This window comes from Globicephala melas, chromosome X (assembly GCF_963455315.2).
Source record: "Globicephala melas chromosome X, mGloMel1.2, whole genome shotgun sequence".
NCBI classification, from domain to species: Eukaryota; Metazoa; Chordata; class Mammalia; order Artiodactyla; family Delphinidae; genus Globicephala; species Globicephala melas.
Window position 1 is genome coordinate 11,155,552 of NC_083335.1, and position 12,048 is coordinate 11,167,599.

Sequence of the window (12,048 nt, forward strand, 5' to 3'; positions counted from 1 at the left end):
CTGTGGCCATACCTGAAGGTCACACTTTAAGCAGCAGTTGCCCATCTTCCTCTTTCCTTCCCATTTCTTTCTTTCTCCTAACACTTTGGTTTATAGGAGCTGGCAGCAAGTAAAGGGAGAAACTGAATTTTCAGCTCAGCCCTCTGCTGAATAAGAAGCAGGAGTTCATGGGATAGCAGGAGTCCCTGGAATTTGATGGGGAATGGTGGCTCTATGGAGACATATTCCCCCCGCCCCCACGCCGGAAAAATGTTGCGTCAGTAAGACATCTGCCATCCCCTTAGCTGGAGCTGGACCGTGATAACCTTTTAGAATGTGGCGTGCGGGTCTGCTTAGGGGGAAAACAACTCTTCCTTTCTTCCTAGGGCCCGCTGTCATTGTTAAAATGTTTTGCTTACTCTGCACTCCTTGGATACTACAATACTAGAAATCCCTACCTTGCCCTATTTCTTGTTGGGTGGCGTGGAGAGATCTCAAAGCTTGTGAGGATGTGTGACTGCTAGGCTCAAGAGTGTCCTTGCAATGTGTAAGCACAACCATTGTGCCTACCGCATGCGCTGGGCAGTAGGTATGAGTGGGGATGACCAAAACCAGTGGAGGACACAAGTGAGGGAGAAGAGGAGTGAGAGCTGAGGTGAAGAGGCCCGGGATGGGCGCCAGGAGCCCTGGGTCTTAGTCCTAGCTCAGCCATTTTCTCACTGCAGGCACAGAGCAGCTAACTTGCAGGTTTGCCTGGTCCCGGACGGCCCCTGAGCAAGTGGACGCCTTGGGCTGTGTTGCCCTGGACAAATCATTTAACCTCTTATCTTGGAGGCTCAGTTTCCTCGTCTGTTCAAGGGTGTGATATTAGGTTTTCCTCTCTGGGTTGTTGGGAAGAACAAATCGAATATTAGAGAGAGTGTTTGGAAAAGGTGAAAGGGCCTCAGAGTGTAAAGGGTCATTATTGAAAATGCCTGGGCCTTTTCGGTGTCTTTCCTAAGTACGGGGAGATTGGAATTGCTGCCGTGGTAGACTTTTCTTCTTGCCTTAGTTGAATCTTTTTTCTGGTATTAATCTACATGTGCAAATAGATAATTTTTCTTGAGTTGGCCCATATGAGAATTAGTTTCAGTTGTTGGTGTCAGTACTATTCACAGTGAAGTTATTTGAACAATGTAGTCATCCAACTTGCAGAAGAGGCATTTTTGTTTTCTGTCCATCTCTCTATTGCTGTTCGGATATAGAGAGTATGGGGCCTGACTTTGCACCTTTTCAAATGACTTTGGGTGTTTATTCGGCTTGTGAATGCAGACTCTGTGGACGTGTTTCAAATGATGGGGTATGGATGTCTGTGGGGATTAGCTAGGGCACTGGATTCAGTCCAAAAAGCCTCTGTAGCCCACTGTGGAAGGCAGCGGGCGGCCCCTTCCCCCAGCCTCCACGTGGGAAGCTCGTGTCCGTGTGTCAGTATCAGGGCACAGGGCTCAACATTAAGAGAGCTTTCTTAAGAGGTGAAACTGACCTCAGACCTGACTCTCTCCACCTCTCCACAGTGCCGGAAGCCACCTAGTGACCCCCAGGAACCCACCAAGAAAAGCCCCAGGGGGGCTTCAGATTCAGGAAAAGAGCACAGTGGAGTCAGGGTAAAGCACAAGCACCGGAAGCCAACAAAGCCGGAGTCCCAGTCTCCAGGAAAACGAGCCGATGGCCACGAGGAAGGTAGGCCCCGCGGGTCCTGGCCCTCTTGATGGGCTGCAGAGGGATCCCTATGGCGGGTGGGGGGGGGAGGGGCTCTGCAACTGACCAGGAAAGTGAGACTTCCTCACTGTGGGAGAAAGATATAATTTGAAAAAAATATTTATTTATTTATTTGTTTGGCTGTGCCGGGTCTTAGTTGCGGCACACGGGATCTTCGTGCGGCGTGCGGGATCTAGTTCCCTGACCAGGGATTGAACCCGGGCCCCCTGCATTGGAAGCATGGAGTCTTAGCCACTGCACCAGCAGGGAAGTCCCAGGAGGAAGATATAATTGACACCTCTGAAATCTAAGCGGAGGGAGAAGGGAGACAGGAGTGGGGGCTTAATGCTGCTCACCCTGGTTGCTAGAATAAGACACGCTCTGAAGTGGTGCTTTTCAGATAGACAAGAGTCAGTCCTACAGCAGAGTAGCCAACCTATTACCCTGAAGTGGGTCTAGGCTCAGGGAAGAAATGGGTTTAATGAGGATTAAGACCAAATGGGGGTTATTTACACTGTTTTGTCTACCTTTGGTATATTTGGAAACTCCCATTATAAAAGTTAAAAATTAATAGCTAGCTAGCTAGAAGGGTTGGAGGAGTCCTAAACCCTTATTATTTAGGGACACACAGGATGTTTGGGTTGGGGAGGTGTGTACGTAACCCGTATGCTCTGCCACTAATAGTTCCTTGGCGCCCTCAGCAGAGAGAAGCCCGCGTATTCCTGCCCATAGTAGCCGGTGTTCGTAGCCTTGCCTGTCTGATGTGACCTGCCTCTCTCTAGTCTGTTCCTATATAGCAGTTTTCCGCCGTCCGCCGTTCCCTGCTCCCATCTTCCTGCCTTGCTCAATCCTCTGCGATTCATGGAGGTTACCCTTCTCTGGGACCTGCTCCAGCTCAGTTATAACGCTGTGGAGGCGCAGCAGCCTCACAGTCGTCCAGACAACCGGGCCTTCCACTTTGTGGCGTGCCGGCGAATCGATGCCGTGCACTGCCTTTTTTGGTGTCAGCAAAAATGACCCAACTCCCAGTTTTCAAAAACCACCGGGAAAAGCTCCTTCTCTAAAAGAGATACGTAGGTGATAGCAGCATAAGGGAAATTAATAAATGTAATGCAGGGAGAACACAAACCCTCCCTTGAGTTCTCCATTTGAGCCTCTCGGGTTGGGAGGGTGGGGGAGGCTTTCCCGTCCTGAGACTCTGATTGTGATATCTCTGCCTTCTGCTCTCAAACCACACACCACTCCAGGTTCCTTGGAGAAGAAGGCAAAGAGCAGTTTCCGCGACTTCATCCCCGTGGTCCTGAGCACCCGGACGCGCAGTCAGTCTGGTGAGTGAGTCTGAGGCTGAGGCCCACCTTGGCACTCCTCTGCAGAGAGGTAGAAGTCTGGTCGAGCGACCTTGCCATTGGCCCAGGTGGAGAGTTGGGAATTTGATTCACCGTGCCAAGATGCCCAGCTCCTTGCAGAGACGAGAGAGCCCAGGGTAGGAGCTGGGTCGTTGCCCACGATTTTAGGATGATTTACTTAGCATTTCGTAACAGGGATTTGACATCTCTTGTTGGCAGCCAGTGGTGGAAAGAGGAAAGGCCTGTGCCACTCAGGAAAACTGATTCTACTCCAGGCTTTGGCATCTCGTGATTTTGGGGGCCAGTCTCTGGCACAAACATTTAACCTTTGGGCCTCTGTCCTCTTGCCCTGTGTGCCAGGTATCCAAATTGGAAATGGTCACTGAGTCGTCAGGGCCAGCAGAATCACCTCTGGTCCCCTGAACTTGTATTGGTCAACCCCCAGGGTCTAAAAAAGGATAGCCCTTTCTAGCTACTACTGTTGCCTGCTAGCCTCCAAGTTGGTACTTAGTGCTAGAAATGGTTGCCCCGGTTCACCCAGATTTCCATGCAACGTGGGTGGAATGGGGAAGCAGGGCACAGTGTAAACTCAGTTATCTGACATTCTATTAACGGGCACCTCAGCACGTGGAGAGCGCGGTGGTAATTGGGGCTCGTAATGACAGCCTGGAGGCCTCGAAAAATCCTGAAGTGTCCTCTGAATCATCAAAGAGCGATTACATTACAGCCGTTCCCATTTCAGTGTTAAACACATTGTAGTGTATTTGATTCTTTGGAAATTGGTGATCCCTGTGTGATCTCTATGGTGATTCGTGTTAACCAGAATATTAGATTAACTAGAACACTTCGTTCCCTGCCTAGTCTGTATAATGGAAAGTTTCCTGGATATTTGCTGTCTTTAAGCAGTCTGACTGACTGACTTGAAGCTTTGGTCAAGAGCCACTGCCACCCTGTTGGCCTCGAACCTTTTCTTTGTTTTTTGGCTGCACCGCTAGGCTTGTGGAATCTTAGTTCCCCAACCAGGGGTTGAACCTGCGCCCTTGGCGGTGAAAGCGCGGAGTCCTAACCACTGGACCACCAGGGAATTCCCTCGAACCATTTCTTTCTTCTGCTGACCTCGCTTGGGTTTGGGGATTGTCGAGTTAATAGCCGGGCCTCGGGAGAAAGATGGTGGTATCTCAGAGCTGCTTCTGAGAAAGATGTCAGATCTCCTGGATCACTAAACCGGGCCAGTTTAGGACTGTGTTTGTTGTTAGCAGAATTGAAGGCAGGCGTGGGGAGGAAAATGGCCTCTTGGCCGGGTGGCAGAGGAGGGTAGGAAAGGTCCCCTCATCCTGGGGTGGTGAGGAGAGGAGGGGGAAGTGCCTGCCCAACGGTGAGGAACAGCTGCAGTGGGGCAGGGGGTGGAGCTGGGGAGAAAGCTCCACCCCTGGACTCTTGGCTGCCCAGTAGGAGGTGGGGTCAATGACGGGGAAGAGGGCGTGGCTGAGGAGCATTTGGGCGGGACTAACGCAGGCTGTGTCACAGGAAAGGGGCTCCTTCTTGCTTCACTCTTCCTGAGACTCTTTGGTGACAACTCTGCTTGCCCAGGGTGGCTCTGTCAGCAAGATTGGGGGGTCACATAGTGAGCACGGGCGGGAGCGCCATGTCAGTCTGCCCTCCCCCACCCTCTACTAAACCCTGTGGCCCTTTCCTGCCCGTCAGACAAGTCTTGGCACCTTATAAGCACTAAGTAAGAGTTTGTGGAATGAATGAAAGTGGCAGGGCAGCGTGGATGAGGAAGGGTGTGTGGTTTGGATACTTGATAGCTGTGTAATATATTGGACTCTGTAAAGCGCTTAAGGGTGAATTATCTCATTTGAGCCTCAGAACAGTCCTGTGAGGTCAGTAAGGCAGAGAACAGTATTCTCATTTTATAGACGAGGAGACAGAAGTGAAGGAACTTTCTGAGAGCATACAGCCAATAACTGGCAGAGCCTGAACTCGAACCCAGACCTTCAAACTCCTAATCCAGGGCACTTGCTTCGACACCGTACTCTTGGTCCTTTGAAGAGGTACCTGACCGTCCTCTGTACATCCCGTCCACAGGAAGCATCTGTAGCTCCTTTGCTGGCATGGCAGACAGTGACATGGGAAGCCAGGAAGTCTTCCCCACCGAGGAGGAAGAGGAGGTGACCCCCACCCCGGCCAAGCGTCGAAAGGTGAGAAAGACCCAACGGGACACCCAGTACCGCAGCCACCATGCCCAGGACAAGACCCTGCTGAGCCAGGGCCGCAGGCACCTGTGGCGAGCCCGAGAGATGCCCTGGAGGACAGAGGCTGCCCGGCAGATGTGGGACACCAACGAGGAGGAGGAGGAAGACGAGGAGGAGGGCCTGGTGAAGAGGAAGAAACGGAGACGGCAGAAGAGCCGAAAATACCAGACTGGGGAGTACCTGACTGAACAAGAAGAAGAGCAGCGGCGGAAAGGGAGAGCAGGTAAGGCCGGCCGGGGGCTGCTGCCCCAGGGAGCTGCTGCCCCCCGTCCCCAAACCACAGTGACTCTGGCTTCTGGGGACCCTCGGGCATCTTGGGTGTTCCCACCTCTGCCTCCTCTACGCCAGCCAAAGGCCTCTGCACCCAGAGAAACATGGTGCTATGAGCTCCAGCTGCCAGAGGGGGTCACTCAACTCCAGTCCCGAGGTCTTGGCTTGGGGTTGAGATTGAATGACATTGGACTGACCTACAGGTGAGCTGAGGACATGTAGCCCCGAGCTCTCCAATTTTTTATAAAAGTCTGGACCTGTGGGCAAGGCCACAGTGACGTCCTTGGTGTGGGACAACTCAATACCAGGGAGTTCTCTGGTTGGCTTGAGGGAGTCGGGTCTTTTGGGAGGTTGGGTTTTCTCTCCTAGAATCCTGGCTTCAAGAAGAAAGAGGGTATTGGCTGCCTTTCCTGGGATACCTCCAGCCCCTAAACTAAAAAGAAGCACAATGGTTTCCTCAACCCAACAGAAGAACTTCAAGTAGAAGCGGGCACAACTTGGCTTTCTTAGTTAAAGCCACAAAGGTCATTAGGAGGCAGAGTGAAGCTTTCAGATGACATCATTTTTGTTGGACCTGCAGGCATCATTTTTGTTGGAAAAGCAGGCAGCCCAAGGAGAAAACACCAGGCTTTGTTTGGCCACGTTAGACGCTATAATATGTAATCATGGAGGCACAGACCGTCACCAAGGCTAATATCAGTTTGTTGGGCTAAGCGCTCTTTGGGCCCATTCCTATAGTGGATTTCTAGATGAGCAAAAAGCACGTCTCTGGGTTCAATGAGAACACCTCTGTCTCTCACTCTCTTTCTCTGACCTCTGCCCCTGAAACAACAATTGATTGGCTCCTATAATGTATTCATCCTGAGCTGCCGGTAAATATCTGCGGTCTCCATATTAGTGAAAACTGAATAACCACATGTGAGTGGGTAGTAGATTCTGGGTTTGCTATAATGCAAAGAAGGCTAAGCCTCATTTCCAGCTGTGTTTAAGTAGAGATATACACAATACCTATTCCCGCACTTAAGAGAGTGATCGAGCCAATTTTCATCAACCGTGTGAGAGCGTGGAGATGATTTTCCCAGTTCTCTGCCACAGCCATATGGATTGGTCAGGAGTGAGTTGTCAAGCAGTTGGCCTCAGCCACTTGTGTTAGGATGAAGAGGAGCTTTTGTACCACCCAGTCTTCTCTAATGAGATCTGGTTTCCTAGAAGCTTGGAAGCTTCTTATGGAACTTATCGGCTTTTGGAACCAGAAGGACCTTCGAGATTACCTGGCCCAGTTTTCCACTCAATGCGGAGATCTCCACAGCACTCTTGACAGGTAGCCTCAACCACCTCCAGGAGTATGGGAACGCCACTCAGCAAGGCATCCTGCTTGTCGTGGAGGCAGCTCCGGCTGTTGGAAAGTAGATCATTCTCCCTCCATGTGTGTCTACGGGTTTTGAGTTGAGTTTGTTGGCTTTGGCCTGTGGTCTGGTCACCTTCCTCTAGATCTGATGGTGACTCTTCATGAAGGAATTGCCTGGCAAACATCTCTTTTCTCCGAAAGCTCTGATCCCTCCTATTGCTACCCTCTTTCAGGTTGACATCAGAGAGTCAGGCAGAGACCAAACTAAACAGGTCACTTTACTCCTGTCTGGGCCTCATGATCTTTCCTTTCGTCCTTGGCTTGGGTCTCTCTCTTCTTGATTTGCGGAGGGGATAGGAAGAGCAATACACCTGCTACCTTCACCCTCTGTTCCTTTCTGTGCTACTGTGAGGCTGCTCCACCACAGTTGAATAAACTCCACAGCCTGCCCTGCCCTGAGTACACAGGGAAGGGGCTGCTGCTTTTCCTGTGGCGTTGAATGCTGTAATATGGCTTCCCTGTGTTTCCTGAGGTCCTCACAAGGCACGGTTCTGTTCCTTCCTCTTTTGCCTCAGCCCAAACTTGTTGCATCAAAAGGCCTGGTTGAGAACGTGCTGGCTGGAAGTGCCATTAGAAGCCATCCAACACAGCAGTTCTTAGACAGACGTGGGGACCCACTAGTGGGTTGGAGCTAGTTGGGAGGAAGGGGTGGTACGGCAGCTGGCCTTCTAAGAGCTGTGCATAACCTGCAGACAGTTCCTCATGCTGTAATGATGGTTCCTACATCCGGATCTGCCCTTGGCAATTTCACACGTAAGAGCGCGTGCAAAGGTCGGGGGAGGCGAGTTGAGAACGCTTGGATCTTGCTCAACCCCTTCGTTTCACAACCTGGAGAAACTGAGGCTGAAGTCACTCACTTCACAGACATACTGATCTTTTGCCGTGTACTAGGCATGGTGGCCAGGCCTGTGGGGGAGATAAAGAACACACGGGCATGGCCCTACCTAAAGAGCTTACACTTAAATAATACGATAATGATACCTTACTCTTTATAACACTTTATAAGGGGTTATGTGGGTTTTATGCTCCCCATTTTCCAGACATGGAAACTGAGGCTCAGGGAGATTATGACCTGCCCTCAGCAGTCACACAGCTAGTGGCCAAGTCATGTAACAGTAATGCTAAGAGATAAGGATAAACTCAATCTGTCCCCCTACCTCTGGAGTTCAGGACTGACCCTGTGGGATGAGGCTCTTGGTAATGGAGTTCCCAGCAGGCCTTTTTGAAGCTGGAATGTGCTCTGTTCAGTGAGCTATGGCTAGAATTAGAGATGTTGCCCAGTGTGTCCCAGTGACTTGATTTCCAGCCATGGAGGGCAGCAGGTTTCTGTGATTGCCCACCAGTTAAGTCGGCCCATGGCAGCTTCTGGTTTCAGGGAGTTTCTGTGGCTTTGATCTTTGTGTGCTTGGAGAGAGACCAACAGGGCAGTCAGGCGGGTAGAGCTGAGGCTACGAAGGAAGCCTTCTACCATTTACTCCCCACCCCAGTATACTTCACATTTCACTTCAGCAGAGCTGCTAAATTTGTTTTCGTATTAGAGTGGAAAAAAAGACAAAGTGGGGAAAAGCTGAAAAGAAAGTTCTGATTTGCTCTGGGCTATGGGGAAATCCTTTTAAAATTACCCTCATCTTAGGGACAGCCAGATGGGCCACCCGCTGCTAGCAGGGCTGGGAGTTGTCTCCTGCGTGTAGAAGAGGGACTTTGATGCGGAAGCACAGTGTCCATTCGAGAAGCGTTTAGTGGAATAGTCAGCACCGTGCCAGATATGGGTAGCGAATAGTTACACAACTTTGTACTGAGGTTCTAATCCCCAAAGTCCTCTGATTCAGCTTAGAGGAAGGCGTTGCTTTTCTGTGTTCCATTTCCCTGACATCCATTCTTTCCTGTTTCTTGCCTTTAGATTTAAAGGCCCGTAAGCAGAAGACTTCCTCCCAAAGTTCGGAGCACCGCCTCAGGAACAGGAACCTTCTCTTGCCCAACAAAGCCCAGGGGATTTCGGATTCACCAAATGGTTTCCTCCCAAATAACCTAGAGGAGCCAGCCTGCCTTGAAAATTCAGAAAAGCCATCAGGAAAACGAAAGTGCAAGACCAAGCACATGACGACGGTCTCAGAAGAGGCAAAGGTACATTACCAGCCAGGGGAGCTGTAGAGGAGGGGCATTGTGGCGGCCGGGGCCGGGCTAGGGTGGCACATTTTCCAGGCAGGCTCCTCAGTCAACAGTCTTCCGAGTGAGTGAGTACACCGTGGGGAGGGGGGGGATCAAATTAACCCATATGTATTAAAATATTTTAAACTAGTTCTAGAAGGGTTGGGGTATGGATTTGAAGAATGGGAACTAAAGTTAGAGCTGACAAGAAGCATCTGCAAACTATGGGGTTTGGCCCATGATGGCTTTTCCTTGACAATCCTTGAATCTCCTTTGAGTTAGGGAAGAGCTAAAGAATATGGCAGGATGTTACCCTGAATAGCTTGTTAACATCCAATCAAGAAGCTTTTGTATGGGCTTAACTCACTGGAAACCGATCAGGGAGCTTTCTGAGTCAATCAAGGTAGAAAACAACTTACAGAAGCAAGGATGTTGATGTCCAGACAAAGGTTGCCTAAGGGTGGGGCTGAAGGAATTCTTCCACTTGGGCCGGTCATAGCTGTACTTCCCCAACCCCACTCCTCAGTTCCTTTGCTTCTCATGGAAGCAGAGGAGCAGGTAAGTGGGCGCTCACCGATCAATAGCTAGGCAAGCGTTCTAGAACCCCTGTGCAAAATTGACGTCTCTTTTGGGTCTGATGTTCATGGCACTGGTGTTGAGTTCCGCATTGCACAGTTCAAAAAAAAATGACACCGTCCTTATCCTGGGTGAGCTGTACATTTGAGAGGAGTGAGGTTCAGGTTCAAATGTTTACCTGTAATATGTGTTTGTCATGACAACTAAAAAAAAGGTCATATTGGGCTTGTTTTGGTGGTTGTGATCCTTATGGTTCTCTCCAGCTCCAGAGCAGGGATCCCTGTGTGGCACTGGCAAAAGGTAGGAGACCCAAGTGCTTGAGTCTCCCCTCCTTTCCCCTTCCTTCTTCTGGAATCTGGTTCCAGCTCAAACAAAGTACTCAAGCCTATTTCTTCATCTTTAAAAATGGAGATGATACTTCATGTCCTTTCCATCTCAAGAGGGTGCTTGGGGGAAGAAAGGAGGCAACGGATGTGAAGGGCTTTGAGAACAGTAAAGTGCTCTCTCTGAGGCTGGTGTACATCCTCGAGCTTCAGGCCGAGGTAAGAATGAGGGGACAGAGGCTCGGAGAGGCAAGGTAGCAGTGCCAGTTCCCTGGGACCTAGGGGAAGGAGAAGGGGAAGGAAGGAGGGGGCCTAGGAAGGAGAGGGGAAGTCTGGTCTGTGCCGGGTGCTCTGCTTGCATGATTGCTCTTAATTCCCACAGTAGCTGTCCTCATTCTATGGTGAGGAAACTGAGGCTTGGGGAGGTTAGGGGACTTGTTCGAGGTTACTCGGTGACCCGAGTGAGAGACTTGGGGTGTGAGGCCGGCCTGGCTGCCCCTGGCGCACGCCCCCCACTCTTTGCCTATGTCTCCACCCTATGGATGGGTGGCTTCTGTCTATCCGGGGGACACTGGGGGAGGGGGCAGCTGGGCAGGGAGACACTGCAACCCTGAGCAGCTCTGGCGAAAGCTGGGCGTCCCCCTCCCCTGCTCTTCCCCACACGCTCAGATGACCCCGTCCCACGCAAAGGTGACCAGCCGCCTCACGTTCAGCAGCACGCGCTGATGCCTCTGTCTGGTTATTCTGCCTGGCGGTGTGCCCACCGAAGTGTTCTCCCAGAGAGGTTTTCTCCCTTCACAGGGCCTCCCTTTCTCCCTCCCACCTTTCTTTCTCTCCTAGTCACCACCACCTGCTCCAGTTGTCCCCATGGCACAGTGCTTTGTAGTGGGAAGCAAGGTGGTGGGAGGGCGGGGGACGCACCTGCAACACTAAAGCTGGGGCATCGGCCAAAGGCTTCTTCCCGCAGGGGCTCCGAGCCAGGGAGGAAGGGGGGAGGGGGAGGTGGTCCCCATTTGCTGTTGCTCCTCCCTCAGGCAGCCTCCCTTGTCTCTGGCAGCCTCCCTTGTCTCTGGCAGCTCTGGCGCCTAGAAGGAGAGTCACCCTTTGGCTCCTGGCTTGGCTTAGCAAAAACCTGGGTACTTTACCCAGCATCCTCCAGTATCACCATAATGCACCTCTATCCTCCCGGCAATAAAGCAGCATTCTACACTCATAGCCGGTGCCTTCCTGCCAGCTGTCGTACCTCTCTGCCCTTCTGGGATGTGGACGTATAGCAGCTCTTGTCTTGGGATTTACCAGAGGAAACAAATGCCCTGGGACCTTGTCTTTTCCCTGCTGCCATTCCTTTCCTGGCTTCGTGTCTTTCTAGGCAACTCTTCTGGCTGCCCAGGGCTCTATATATAGCTGCCTTGGATCAAGTCAACAAATGCTTGTTGCAGCGATGTGCCCAACCCCGAGTTAAGTGCTGTAAGGAACAAAAGGGAAGATGAAAATGTGAACCCTGACCCCGGGGAGCTTCAAACGTAGCAGGGGAGGCCAGACTTGTCTGTGAGACAACCAGAGGAAATTGACAGTCAGACATAAGGCATTGGATTATGTGATTCAGACTAGGTGTTCTGGGTGTTGCAGAGAAAGAGGGCAGTGGGGACCAGAGTGTTGTAGAAGACACAGGATTTAAGTGAGACTTTGATGCTCTGAGGGACTTGGGGAAGTGTGATGTATTAGTTATCTGTTGCAGTGCAACAAACTACCCTAAGATTTAGCAGCTTAGCCCAACAATAAACATGTATTATCTCGTACACTTTCTGGGGGTCAGGAATTCAGGAGCAGCTTCGCTGTGTCTGGTTTGGGGTCTCCCATGCCTGAAGTTGCAGTCATGGTGTCAGCCAGGGCTCCATTCATCTGAAGGCTTGACTGGGGCTGGAGGATCTGCTTCTAGAGTGGCTCCCTCACATGGTGGCAAGTTGATGCTTGTTGTTGGCAGGAGGCCTCCTTTGCTTGCCCCG

The 12,048-nt window shown here is 51.2% G+C and overlaps 1 protein-coding gene across 6 annotated transcripts in view; it reads left to right on the forward strand.

Moving 5' to 3' along the window:
* Nucleotides 1-12,048, forward strand: part of BCORL1 (BCL6 corepressor like 1) — a 60,297-nt gene that overhangs the window by 31,454 nt on the left and 16,795 nt on the right. For 5 of the 6 annotated variants that reach the window (XM_060292852.1, XM_030844862.2, XM_030844861.2 and 2 more), the window contains 4 exons: nucleotides 1,533-1,698; nucleotides 2,964-3,044; nucleotides 5,151-5,540; nucleotides 8,896-9,119. In XM_060292852.1, the coding sequence (XP_060148835.1) occupies nucleotides 1,533-1,698; nucleotides 2,964-3,044; nucleotides 5,151-5,540; nucleotides 8,896-9,119 (861 nt within the window). The remainder of the gene's footprint in view (nucleotides 1-1,532; nucleotides 1,699-2,963; nucleotides 3,045-5,150; nucleotides 5,541-8,895; nucleotides 9,120-12,048) is intronic. The other variant, XM_060292854.1, reaches the window with a different exon arrangement.